Source organism: Rattus norvegicus, chromosome 10 (genome assembly GCF_021556685.1).
Source record: "Rattus norvegicus strain SHRSP/BbbUtx chromosome 10, alternate assembly SHRSP_T2T, whole genome shotgun sequence".
In the NCBI taxonomy this organism is placed as follows: Eukaryota; Metazoa; Chordata; class Mammalia; order Rodentia; family Muridae; genus Rattus; species Rattus norvegicus.
In genome coordinates, this window is record NC_141543.1 from 58506067 (window position 1) to 58520063 (window position 13997).

The 13997-nt window shown below is 44.6% G+C and overlaps 1 protein-coding gene across 2 annotated transcripts in view; it reads right to left on the minus strand.

The window, feature by feature from the left end:
• Usp43 (ubiquitin specific peptidase 43) overlaps window positions 1–13997 on the minus strand; it is a 62752-nt gene that overhangs the window by 45404 nt on the left and 3351 nt on the right. For both annotated transcript variants that reach the window (XM_087569152.1, NM_001396024.1), the window contains 2 exon segments: window positions 10261–10392; window positions 821–924 (listed from right to left, as the gene is read on the minus strand). In XM_087569152.1, the coding sequence (XP_087425278.1) occupies window positions 821–924; window positions 10261–10392 (236 nt within the window).

The window sequence follows — 13997 nt, forward strand, 5'->3', positions numbered from 1 at the left end:
AATGGTGAACAGTTGACGGTACATATATATTTAACATGACATTGTATATTATAGACACATGTCACATCAGCATACCATTCACGTGTTCAACTTTGGTTTCGCTCCAGCCTTTAATAAGCGGAATTTAAACCTGATGTTAGAAACATACATATGTGGACATCTCACGTAAGAGCTGTGGCAACATCTCTGAATCCAATGGCTTCCTTTAAATCTTGACCTCTGTGCTCATCCCCATCTTGGAGGCTACAGTCAGTCATCTTTGTTGAGCACGTTCCCACCGATTCACCCTATTCAGCTATCAAAACTCATGAAAAGACACGTATGGCCAAGGGGCCTGAGGCTAAGGTCTCATCTTTGACATCTCGTCGATGCAAGTATTTTCACTAAACTTCATAAATCTTATAAACACACATACTCTCATATAGAAATATCCACAATGCATGCTTCTTGAAGTCAAAGGCCATGTAATGATTTTTATATCCACCACTGTGAGCTGAGCTCACAGTGACTAACTCAGCTGAGCTCTCTGGCCATGCCAAGCAAACAGGAAGCGTCTCCCCAGCTTCACTGTGTCTGCAGGATGGTTTATCCTGCCTACCACATCCCTGCTCTACACAGCCATCCTCCAGCCACCATTCCTTTAAAGGAGGGCAGAAGGCCATCTCAAGAAGCGAAGAAGAAAAGGAACAGGACTGGGCTAGGAAAGGGAAGGGAACTTGAGTATGTGTTGTTTTGTTGTGCAGGGTCCTGGGCAATGAGATACAGGTGGCCTTCATGCACAACTCCTGAGGACCACACTCTAGGCACACCTCCACCTTACCTGTACTGTGCTTGAAAGTGGCTCTGCACAAAGCTGGGGCCTAAGGAGGGAGGAGCTGCAGATGACCGGAGGTCCTCTGAGATCTTACTCGCTTCTGGGGGCAGCTGCAAAGGAACAGGGAAGAGATCCAATGACATCCTGTCCGCATTATAGCAAGCCACAGAGCCCACACCTCACCCATATCATCCGTTCCTGTGCCCTGTGGAGCCAAGATCTTCTATACTGGTTCACCATTACTCAGTGCTCTTTCAATCCTCTTGTTTGCCCAAACCCCTGAGAAAGGGTGTATACACGTGCAAAACACTGAACTCGAGGGTGATGATGGAGAAAACTCACTCATACACACTCCCGGCCCAACTTCACCCTGAGGTCGATGGCACTACTCTTCACCTATGTCCTGCTGGGGCCTCAGATACATCCACAACAGGTATCAGTTGTCTACAGAAAAGTGTTGACAGGTGTCACAACCTCCAGAGGTTCTGGGCGGGGATCTTCTAACTAGTCTCTTCTAGATTCGGGGGCTGCTGCTGGAATTGCTTGCCTTGTGGCCACACCATATTGTCCTCTGGTTTGGCATCTTCATAAATGCTTTTTGCTCTGTGTTTACACTGTTTTGTCCTCTGTGGTCTCTAAACTCCCTCTGCCTGTTATAACAACACTCAGTGTTGTGCTAAGAGACCAACTGGATAATTCAAGTTAATTACCCTAATTCAACTTTCTTAATCACATCTATAAACAGCAATTCCAAATCCCTGCATCCTGAATATATCTTTCTAGGTCATCTTTCACCTCTTCTTCCCTCAAGGCTCTGGCCTACTCTAGTGTCTCCCATCTTCCCTGAATGGCTGCTACTCCCAGTATGAACTGCTCTAGCTTTCCAGGTTTCCTAGTTATCCTTACTTTCCACCCACTCCATACCACACAGGGGACATAGTTACTTATGAGGTCCTTGCTCCACACACACACACACACACACACACACACACACACACACACACACCACTGAAGGTTGTCCAGGGCACCATTCCACTCACAGCAACTCATAGTAGATAGCTGTTTAGTGAATATCTGAGTGTCTATAAGGCCAGACATACAATTTTCCTGACAGCATTGTATCTCAATTTCTCAATGTGTTTTATCCTCACTACCCTAAGAGTCCTTTTAGACATGTTTTCCTCACCCACATACCCAGGGCCTCACACATACTAGACAAGCTCTCTACCACTGAGCTATAGCTCCAACTAGTCATATCTTTCAAAATACCCCAACACAAAGCTATAATGTAACACTGTGCATGTGTCTGTATGTTTTTTGAGTATTTATCTCTCAGACCAATTTGTGGTGCTTAGGGGCCTTGAACATGATATCTTTGTATCTGTGTTATCATGAGCAGAGTCTTTGTTCTCTTAAATCGTTTCTGCTGGGTGTTTTCTAACAGGGATGACACAAGTGGCTAATATATTCAACCTTTCTTTTTTTATATATATATTCAACCTTTTGAATCCACTTAAATAACTCACTTGCTCTATATCTTTTATTTTAGTCCATTTTCCGTTGCTATAATAAAAATACCACAAACAAGTAATTTATTCCTTCTTGATTTTTATTATTGTTGTTTGGGTTTTTCTTGTTTGTTTCTTTATTTGTTGAGGCAGGGTTTCAGGTAGTGAGTGGGATAGGAAGATTGAGACAGGGTCTTGTGTAGCTCACTCTTGACCCAAGAACAACTTTAAGACTTCTGGTTTTCAGGCCTCTTAAACGCTGGGATTCTAGGCCTGCACCACTATGCTGGAGGAAGAAACTGAGAATTTACAATGAACTGAGGAAAGCCGTTTCAGCTCATAGTTCTTTGGGCTAGAAAGATGGCACTAGCATCTTCTTGGCAGTTGACAAGGGCCTCTAAGTTCACAACAAAGAGAAGGTCAACTCTTCCTCATTCATGAGGCCACCAGTCGCACTCTGGACACACCTATTCTTGTGATCTTGACTCAATTACCTTCCAAAGCACCATCCTATTTCCAAATGCCAGCCAGTAACAGAGCTGAGGCAGGACTTCAGTGGTAGGAGGTTGCTTTCCTGGCGTGTGTGAGGTCCCAAGATCAATTCCCAGCACTGCCAAATACCATTAGCATACAAGTGTGGAGACTACATTTCCGGTGTATGAACAGTTCCCTAATTCTAATATGGGAGTCACAATAGCACTCAACTGATAGAAGACATGTTTTGAGGAGTTAAAGAGTCATTCACAGAGGGAATCTTAGTCAGGGTTACTATTGCTGTGGTGAAACACTATGACCAAAAGCAACTTGGGGAGGAAATGGTTTATTTATCTTACATATCCAAAGTCATGGTCCACTGAGGGAAGCCAAAGTAGAAGTTCAAACCAGGAGGAGAGCTGGAGGCAGCAGCTGATGCAGAGGCCATGGAAGAGTGCTGCTTACTGGTTTGCTCCTCATAGCTTCTTCAGCCTGCTTTCTTATAGCTCCCAGGACCACTATCCCAGGGGTCGTACCACCCATAATGGGCAGGGTCCTCTCCCATCAATCATTAAGAAAATACCCTATAGGTTTGCCCAAAGCCTGATCTCATAGAGGCAACTTCTCAGTCAAGGTTCTCTCTTCTCAGATAAGTCTAGTTTGTGTCAAGATGACATAGAAGTAGCTATCACAGACAGAGATGGATGGACGGATGGATGGACTGACTGACTTAGCCTGGCACATACTCAGTATGTAGTGTATACACAGGTTGTAGGTATAACATATTGGAGATATCTAATAGCTTTTTTTAAGCCAGAGTGGTAGCTCTATGCTTACAGAGACTCTTTATCTCTACAGCCATTCCCAGGTAAAGAAGAACATCATTAAGTGTCCAAGTAGCAAGCAGGTGACCTGTGGGAAAGCCATGAAGGTAAAAAGAAATGGGAGGGGAACTCAAGACACCTGTGTAAGGGCTCTTAGTTCAGAAGAACCAGGAAGAAGGAAGGAAGGAAGGAATAAACACAGTGGACTCCAGCAGTCAAAGGAGATGGGGTTTGGGAAGGACAGACCAAGTTCAAGGGTAGCTCAACAGCCAGACAGAAATAGAGTGACAAATGTTTGCAAGAGCCTAGAGGTGTGAACATGCATTAGGTGTGGACACTGGGTTGTTCTGCCCAGGATTTACCCTTCTTAAGACCTTGAATCTAGTCCCTCGGTGGGACTATGTAGACTGTTGTCTTCTGAGTGGAGCACAGTTATAATTACCCACATGAGATCTTCCAAGACCCCAGCTTGTTGATGCTCCTTCATAGAGAATACCTAGGAAGGGTTATTTTAGCCTCACCAGAGACTCTAGCCACTCTCCCTGTGCCTGTCAGCTGTCAGTAATCCCAGCCCAGCTCAAGTGGTCTCGGGAGTTGTAGAGTACAGAGAAGCCGGAAAGTACTGAAGAGTAGGAGACTCCATGTGTGTAGCTTTAGGAGGTCATCACCCACACTGGGATGGGACCTTTTAGTGATATAGCTGTTCTGAGGTCATGTGTAAAGCTCTGAGGAGCCCCTCACCCATACTCCTGAGGGTAAGCCCAATCAATTCATTGGTTCATCAAGCAAGATTTGGATGGAGTGGCCACTTTGGTTTGTCATTGGAGCCCTATCTGGAGTAAAGAGACATTTGCTTATGTCTCCCCAGGAAAAGCTTAATTCCCTACCAAGAGACAGGTCCATGACCCAAACTGCACCAAGATGTCCTGTCAGGATACATTCTGCCATGGGTAGAATGACCAAGCTTGAAAACACTGACTGTAGCCATCATGATTAGACAATAAAGCTAGCAGCTCTGCCACTGAAGCTCTTTTTTGCCCAAAGCTGTCTAATTCTAGGCAAGTGATTCATTTAATCCTGTGTGCTTCTCCACAGCTGGCCATCTACATTCCCCTCCCAGGGCACTTCCAGTTGCACGTAGGAACTTACGATGATACAGAGGGTTTCTATATAATGACAAGCTAAGACTAGGCATGACTGTGGACAGGGTCACGACGGGGTGGGGTGTGGAAAGAAAATCCTAAGCAAAACATGGAGAGACGTAGTAGGAAGTCATTCACAAAACATGGACTATGAGGTCAGAGGAACATGAGTCCAGTCTGCTAGGCAAGCGAACCTTGATACCTCTCAAAGCTTCGCTGTATGCTTACACAGCATCCCCTCGACATGGAACTATGGTGAAAATCAGGAGGTAAGAGGCTCCATAACCAGAAACAGAGGCTCACATCTGTAACCCCAGCACTTGGGAGGCTGAGCATGGAAGATCACTGGTTGAAAGGCACCTTGGGCTACAGTTTGAATTATGAGTTCGGCCAAGGCTACAGTACGAGTTTGAGGCCAGGATAAGTTACTGAAGGAAATCCTGTCTCAGAAAGGAAGGAGGAAGGGTGGGAGAGAGGAAGGACTCTTACCTGGCACACAGTAGGTGCTTAATACACACACATTGGCTGCTGTTTCTCTCCCTAGACTCATTCCCACCTTTATTCTACGAAAGTAGCAATTTCTGGAAAACTATCAAAAAGATTGTTTACGTGTTGGTGTTCAGAGGGCAGTGAAAATACAGGCTTTGCAGGATGGAAGTGTTTGAGAATCGTTAAAGTAATGGAAAAGAGAGCGGCCCGTATGTTTTCTATTCCAAATGAATCTTGCTGCATGGTTTTCCTATGTCCTCAGTACAGAAATAACTTCAAAGGGAGAAAAATCACTCCAGTCACACAGAGGGCAGGAGCGTCTTTGTTGAAAGGGAAAACGAAGTTTTCCTGCAAAACAACCTCAAGGCTCTGTCTGCTGCCTCCAAGACATACAGCCCAGTCTCAAGGCAGCCTACCTTCCAGAAGCAACTTGAGGGGGACAGAGAAAGAGACATTGCTGGTGTTGCCGGGCACCTGCCCAGCAAGCACAAGGGCCTGGGGTCCATCCCTAGCCTAAAAGAGAGAGAAAAGGGAGAGGAGAAAGGAGAGAAGAAAGGAAGGAAGGAAGGAAGGAAGGAAGGAAGGAAGGAAGGAAGGAAGGAAGAAAGGGAAGGAAGTTGAAAGACTAACTTTCAATCATGGCCACTTTTCCTATATCTTGAAGTTATGGCCCTCATGACTTAAACAAACTCAAATGCCTTAAAGACCAGTTTGAAGGAAACGCATATTCATAGGGAACAAAGATTTTAGAGTGAAGCGTCTCAACTAGAGGGTGATTTGGATCCCTTCCCCAGAGAACATTTGCCAATGTTTACACACACAGGTTTAGAGCAAGTCAGGACTGTCCCTGGCACCTAGCAAGAAAGTCAGGGCTAAGGCACTGACACACAAGTCAGCCCAACACAGAAAAAAATTATCCAGGCCCAGATGCCAAAAGTGCTCAGGTTCAGAAATCCTGGTATGGAGAATGGCATTTCCTTATTTGGGTATGGGCTCTCCCATTTACTAGCTGTGTAACTTGGACACACATAGCTTGCCCTCTCTGTGACCTTAAGTCAAATGATTTTCCTGCTACCAAAGAAATAAGAGAGGAAAACTGAAAGGCTGCTGCTGAAGTCTGGGTCTGGAATATCCCTCAAAGGCCGGTGTGTTACGGCGTGGTCCCAAGCGTTCACTATTAAGAGCTGGTAAGACCTTAAGCTGAGGCAGGGCCTAGTGGGAAGTCTTAGGTCGCTATGGGCATGCCCTTGAAGGGAACTGTGGGAATCCAGCCCCTTCACAGCCACTATGGAATAAAGAGCTTGTCCCTCCTCAAGCTTCCACCATGAGGTACCCCCTGCCACAGCCCTGATGCATTAGCTACACTTGACCACAGACAAAAACCTGCAAAGTCCATACTACCCGTTTCCTCCTTGTGAACTGGTTACAGTAACAGAAAATTAACACAGTTAGTTATCTATCCCACCTACTTCCCAGGAAGGAAGAACTCTGGGTATAGAAGAAGAAGAGAGAGGAAAACAGGATGAGTCCTTGTTTATACAGGAGTAGATTGGTAAAGACACCTGAGCAGACACAAGAAGCTTCCAAGAAAGCATGTTTGGCACACTGGATTTGAGAGCCATGGACCCAGACTCGATCCTATTTACATCAGGTAGAAGATGGTGACCCTGAAGAACTATGATGGTACACACCCATAATCCTGGCACTTGAGAAGTAGAGACAAGAGGATCGGGTGTTCAAGGTCATCCCCAACTACATACTGCATTCAAGTTCAGTCTAAACTACAAAAGACTCTATCAAAGAGCGACTGTCCCTGGGAAACCCTTAACCTATGTTTCCACTAACTACAGAATGTGAGTTATCACTATAAATATTAAAATGAGACAACATTTTAATAAGTTTACTGTCTACTATATACCAGGTACTAAATCATGAAAATTGTCAAAGTAGATATATAATATATAACATCCAGTAAATGGTATCATCTGTGTGTGTGTGTGTGTGTGTGTGTGTGTGTGTGTGTGTGTGTGTGTGTGCGCGCGCACGAACATACACACATGTCACATTAATGTGTTTTTTTGAATTTACAAACAGCATAGAAGTAGACAACATGTATCCACCCAGTGATGTATTCTTTGGGCCAGCAATTAATTCTGACTCTGTAAAAATCCTTCCTTAATCCGTGTTCTTCCCACAGGAATGTAACTCGGGGATGTCCAATATGGCTACTCTGCTCTTTTGACCACGTTGAGGAACAAGCATGCCAATTGTGCTAGGACCATCCAGATTTGCTTTGGTGTGCCAGTCTCTACGAACAATTCTTGCTACCACATGGGCAGAGCCAGAAAGAGAATGAAGAGATGGAGTCAAAGATACGGTGACATCACCTGGGATCTTGGATTCAGTCCCACCCAAAGCTGCTTCAACCAGATCTGCAGGTTATAAAACAACAACAAATGCCCTCTCCTTAAGCCAGAGGAATTTAACCTTCTATCACATAAAAATACAAAGATATGAATAAGATTTATAGAGAAATAACTACAAATAAAAGTAAAATCACCCATTCCCTCCCAACCCAGAGGAAGCACTTTATTGGTACGCAGTACCCGGGATTTTTTTTTTTTTTTTTTTTTTTTTTTTTTTTGAGACAGAGTCTCATTGTGTAGCTCTGATCAGCCTAAAACTCACTATGTAGACCAGGCTGGCCTTCAACTCACAGAGATCCACCTGGCTCTATAATTAAAGATGTGCCTCACCATACCTGGCTTCCACTTGGAGCTTTGTTGGGGGTGACCACTGGTTTTGTTCACTGGTGTCCTCCAGTTATTTGGAGTGATTGCTTTTAAAACAAGAAAACAGGCTTTCAAGCCAGAGTCTCTTAAGCTAGAATCCTGACTAATTCCCTCGCCTTTAAGATTAACTTTAGTTAGGTGCCTCTGACTGTCTGCCTGTGTGTGTGTGTGTGTGTGTGTGTGTGTGTGTGTGTGTGTGTGTGTGTGTGTCTGTTTGTCTATCTGTGTGTCTGTGTCTGTGTGTGTGTCTGTGGTGTGTGTGAGTGTGTGTGTGTGTGTGTGCGTGTGTGTGTGTGTGTGTGTACACTATGTGCTGGTGGCCAGAGGCCAAAAGGAGGAGACAGATCCCCTGGAGCTGAATTTCAGGTATTTATGAGTTGCCCGTGTGGGTACAGGGAACCAAAGTCTTATCTGCTGGTACAGCAGTCCTGACACTTAACCACTGACACATGTCTCCAGGCCCCATGACTCTTTAACTGTTTGTGCTGGGATTACAGACATGCACCATCCAGTCTGGCTTCCCAAGGGGTTCGTTGTTGTTGTTGTTGTTGTTTTGTTGTTGTTGTTGTTGTCGTCATCATTGTTGTTGGACTCGTGAGAGGGATGAGAATAAGGTGTGCAAATAGAAAACAAAACAGAAGGGCTGAGAGTGTAGCTCCAAGGTAGACAGGTCGCTTGCCCATCAGGCCTGGGGGTGAGGGTCAAGTCTCAGTACTGTGGGGAGGGGAGAGAAACAAGAAGCTGGTGGGGCAGACCTGGAAGCTAGGCCTGAATGCCTGTGAGATCCATCAAAAGTGTGCTACTTACTGGCTAATCGCCAAGGTGCAAGAGATGTGCACTATTTAAGGATGGGGTTACTACAACTTGACTCACTCGTAATGTAAATTCATCCACTTCCCAGTGAGCAATACAGGGATCATAGTAAAGCCATTATTGGTCTTTATTTAGGAGAGTTATAAGGAGCACAGCCGATTTGCCAATTACCCATCACTTACAAAGTACTGTAGTGTGGCTGGATGTGGTGACAGACAACTGTCATCCCAGCACTTAGGGAGGCTGAAGGGTTGGGGCTTGACTTTAAAAAAGCTGCTTGGACTGTATGACCGAGATGTGATCCCCAACACTGCAGAGACTGAGTGAGCAGGGAGGACTGACACACATTCCAGCTACACAGCAAGACTCCGTCTAAACAAAGCAAAGCAGAGCCAACAATGATAGAAGCAACCCCTCGATTTTACAATGCTTTCTTCATCCCAAAGATCTGGGGGCTCCATCAAAATCAGAAATTACCCGCCCACGTCTTAAGAAAAACAGAAATCGTTGCTCTGTGAGATACACTAAGCAATAGTAGAGTTGGTTGAATTGGAACCGTCTAAAACTAACAAAGAATGACTATGGTGGCTCCAGGCACCCAGACAAATGTGTAGAATAGGGTGGGGAAAAAGTTTAAGGAAAATATTTTTGGGGATGGGGAGGGGGATGGCTCAATTTGAAAGGTGCCAGCCACGCAAGTATAAGGATGTGAATTCAAGTTCCCAAGTAGGAGCCAGGTTTAGCCGTGTGCACCTGCAGTCTCCACATAGGGGAAGGAGAGACCACAGCATCCCTAGGGCTTGCTGCCCAACCAGTTTCGCCAAATCAGCAAGCTCCTGGAATATCCAAAGAGCCTGTCTTAAAAAAAAAAAAAAAGATCTGGGATGACACCTGGCATTGATCTCTGGCATGCGTATTTGTACCTGCACAGATATATACAAACCAAAAGAACTCTTTTTAAATCTTTTTCTTTTTTTTTTTTTTAAGATTTGTTTATTTATTATATGTGTGTACACTGTAGCTGTCTTCAGATGCACCAGAAGAGGGCATCAGATCCCATTACAGATGGTTGTGAGCCACCATGTGGTTGCTGGGATTTGAACTCAGGACCTCTGGAAGAGCAGTCAGCGCTCTTAACCACTGAGCCATCTCTCCAGCCCCCCAAAAGAACTCTTTTTAAAATTATGACCCATGATGAAATCCTATTCACAGTTATCAATGGGATCAGGGAAGACAAGAAATACTGCAATAGGAAGGGAATGGCCGTCTAAAACCAGCAAGAGCTAAAAGAAGAGAGAAAGCCCAGCAGGTGTACGCAGTGGCTGGACTATGCAGGAATCTAAGGAGTGAATCCACTGAGGGAAAAGGGACATCAACGCACATGCAGACTAGAGAGAGACTAACCTGCTCAGATCCCTGCCCATGAGTCGAGCCCTCCAAGTCCTCATGGACACGATCCAGAAGCCAGAGCAGGAATTCCAGGGCATCGTGTTGGGAATTGCCTTGGAACTGGGAGCCGTACTTAGAAACAGCGTTCTGAAAGGAAACAAAGACGAAAGTCACCTTGGGCCTTGACACAAACAAAGGACGATCTATAAGCATCAAGCTCCCAAGTGGTCATCATTCAGCCTTGGCCTGAGATGACAACATGGGTAGGGATAGGTTTCCTTGCCCCATGCTGGGTATATGGGTTCTCTGAATAGAAAGTGTGCCAGACCCTGAAAATCCAAGAGACCATCTCTGCGGAACAGTGTGTCTGTATGTGTGTGCATGTATCTGTGTGTTTCTCTGTGTACGTCCATGTGTGACTATGTTCATCCATGTGTCCATATGTGTGTCCATGTGTGCGTATGTATATATGTATGTGTGTGTGTGTGTGTGTGTGTGTGTATGCAGATCTAAACAGGTCTTCATATTCACACAGCAAGCACTTTACTAAGTTATTCCTTAGTCCTTTTGCTAAATACCTTCAAAGTGTCCACTACCTGTCCTCCCTGAAGCTCTTGTCCTTTGATCACTGGGATTCCATGCACCACTGACCTCCGCTCCATCATTCTCCTTCCATACTCTCTCAAGTCACCTCACAGGAAAACACCCTTCTTACTGCTCCTTGGCTGACTGCATTGATTCTCAAGGCTTCCTTCTACTCTTTGGTAATGACCACACTGTGAGCAAAATTGACTTCCTAAAGTACAATGTGTGTAGCTCCTTCATCAAAATGCTGGCTGTGGACATCTTCATCCTGATTACTCCCTTCAGGGTCTTCCCCTAAGTTTCTGGGTAGCCAGCCCCTCAACTCCAAATATCTAAAACCCCGCCCTTTGTCTTGGCATTGGTATCTCTCAGAAGCTCACTCCCAGGAGCAGACTAGGACTGAACGTGTCCCCAGGCCCCATGCCTCTTTTTCTCCCCTACCTTAACCTACACTATTGAGTTCAAACTACTGCTCACCTAGAACAGATGAGTTGATATCTGAGTAGATGCCATGCCCCTTCCTCCCTGGCCCTCTAGGAACTTAATAAATCAGACCAATCTTCCTGCAGCCCAGCTAATATAGCAAACCCTTCCTTATCCTACTGTTCAGCACAAAATAGTTCAAATTCCTTCATTGCTCAGGTACCAAACTCACATCTTCTCTACTCTCTTGTCTCTGTCTCTGTCTGTCTTTGTCTCTCTCCCCACTCTTCTCCGCTCCTCCTCTCTCACCCCCACAAAGATCTCCTACAGCCCTGTAGCCCAGATTCAAACTCACTAGGTAGTCAAGGATGACCTTGAACTTACAACCCTCCTGTCTCCACCTCCCTAGCACCAGGATTACACTATCATGTCTACCTCCCCCCTGTTTCAAAGTTCCAGGTTAAAAAGCCACTCTGGTACCCCAAACCTAGTTCTGGCTTCTATGGACTACACCAACACTTTAGTCTAGCCTCCCACACGAGTTCTGTCCCCTTCAGTTCATTGTGAATTCTCTTCCTCTTAGCCTGGCCACCTCACAACCAAAGCCTCACAAAGAATTTGACAACTCCAAGAAGACAGATAAGATGGAATCTTTAACAAACTGTGTAGAGCCAGGGCCCTGGCTCGGCAGGTAAATGCACTCGCTGCCAAGCACAACAACCTAAGCGAGCATTCAATCCCCAGAGCCCATGGTGGAAGAAGAGAACCTACAAACTGTTCTTTGTCCCCTACAAGTACTGTGGAAGGTTGGCACCCACATACATGAGCGTGCCTATCCCCCCATGCATGGGTGTACATGTCCCCCCCATGCACAATTAATGACAATAAAAATCAAACTTAAAAATTAAAATCTGCATATATATACATATATAGATATATAGATATAGATAGATAGATAGATAGATAGATAGATAGATAGATATCTCAATTCCACTTTGGAGAACACAACTCAAGGAGAGATATAAGCACAGATATCTCTCTCCATGAACCATAATTATTGGCAAGAAAGCTAGCTGTTGTTTGTCACACCTGTACCCAGTACCCTGAAGGCTGAGGCAGGCTGAGGCTGGATGATCTTAAGTTTCAAGCTAACCTAGGCTATATAGCAAGATTTTTTTCTCAAAAAAAAAGGGGGGTGAGGGACGGGGTTAGGTGTTAGCTCAGTGTGGAGGGCTTGCCTAGCCTGTGTAAGCCCAAGGTTGGATCTCAGCACCATGAGGCTGTACTGGAGCTAAAATACTCAAAGATGAGCAGTGACGTTTGGGACGTTTATCTACAACACAGCATAGCTAAGCCCTCGATGTGAATGTGTGCCTGCATGGGTGTATGAGAGATAATATGTGTAAGTGTGTGTGTATGTATACATGTGTGTATGTGAGTATGTGTATGTGAGTTTATGTGTGAGTGTGTTTGTGAGAGTGTGTGTGTGGATGTGTGGGTGAGAGAAAGAATGCGTGTATGCGTGTGAAGGAGTGTGTGTGGGTGTGTGAGAGAAAATGTGAGTATGTGAGTGTGTGTATGTGTGAGTATGTGAGTGTGTGTGTGAGAGAGTATGTGGGTATATATGTGAGTTTATATGTGTGTGTGTGTAAGAGTGCATGTGTATATGTATGTATGTATATGTGAGTGTGTGGATGTGAGTGTGTGTGTGTGTGTGTGTGTGTACATGTGAGTGTATGTGTGTTCTCTCCCAAACCCTGGTGATTTTCAACATATTTCTTCCAGTTATTTAATAATAGCTATAGCCATTTTTCTTCTGCCAATAGTTTTTGCTGTTTCCATTTCTCCTACTGTTTTATCCACAACTATCAAAACAAAAGTGAAGAAACTGGGGATATAGCTCAGTAGTAAAGCACTTCCCTAGTGTGCTAGAGGCCCTGATTTTAATCCTTAGTACTACCAAAAAGAAAACGAGGAGTGAATCTTTGTTTCTTCAGGAACATCAGAGTTCAAGGTCATTGTCCACTTAGTGAACTGGAGACCAGCCTGGGATATTTGAGACCTCTCTCCAACAGATCAATAAAGCAATAGAAAAATTTATAAGTTAAAATGAATAAAAGGAAGTGCCTCTAGCACATTGTCTACCTAAATTTGATTTTAAGCACATAAGCTAAGAGAAATTACAGATGGCTGAAACCCTTATTTTAACCATAGAAAAGCTGGAAGACCATAAAATAGAATACATATGGAAAAGTATGATGTATCTGGGTGTGGTGGTACATGCCTGCAATCCCAGCAAGGAGACTGAGACAAGAAAACCCTGAGTCCAGACCAGCAGGTTACACAGTAAGACTCAGTAAAAAACAAAACAAAACAAAAAAACCACTTGATATTTGCAAAAAGACAGGAGGTGAACAAATCTAAGGCTTCTAGTACTGGGATAGGAAAAAAGAAACAATTTGTATAAATTATTTGTAGAGATGTAGGACAGCAGCGGGGGTGGGGTTGGGGGTGGGAACAGAACCTTAAGAACAAAGCAGAACGGATCCACAAACAATGGAGGAGACCGTTCCAAGAATAGACTAGACAAGAAACACCGGAAGCCCTTCCACCTCTCTCCTAATCAAAAAGAGAAAAAACAATACGGTTTTTCTAACAAGTTAGTAAACTAGAGGCATCCTTTACAAAGCCGGACCTCCACAGCAATAATGAGGTCTTAGAGCAACTGTGCTCAACCCTCCTGA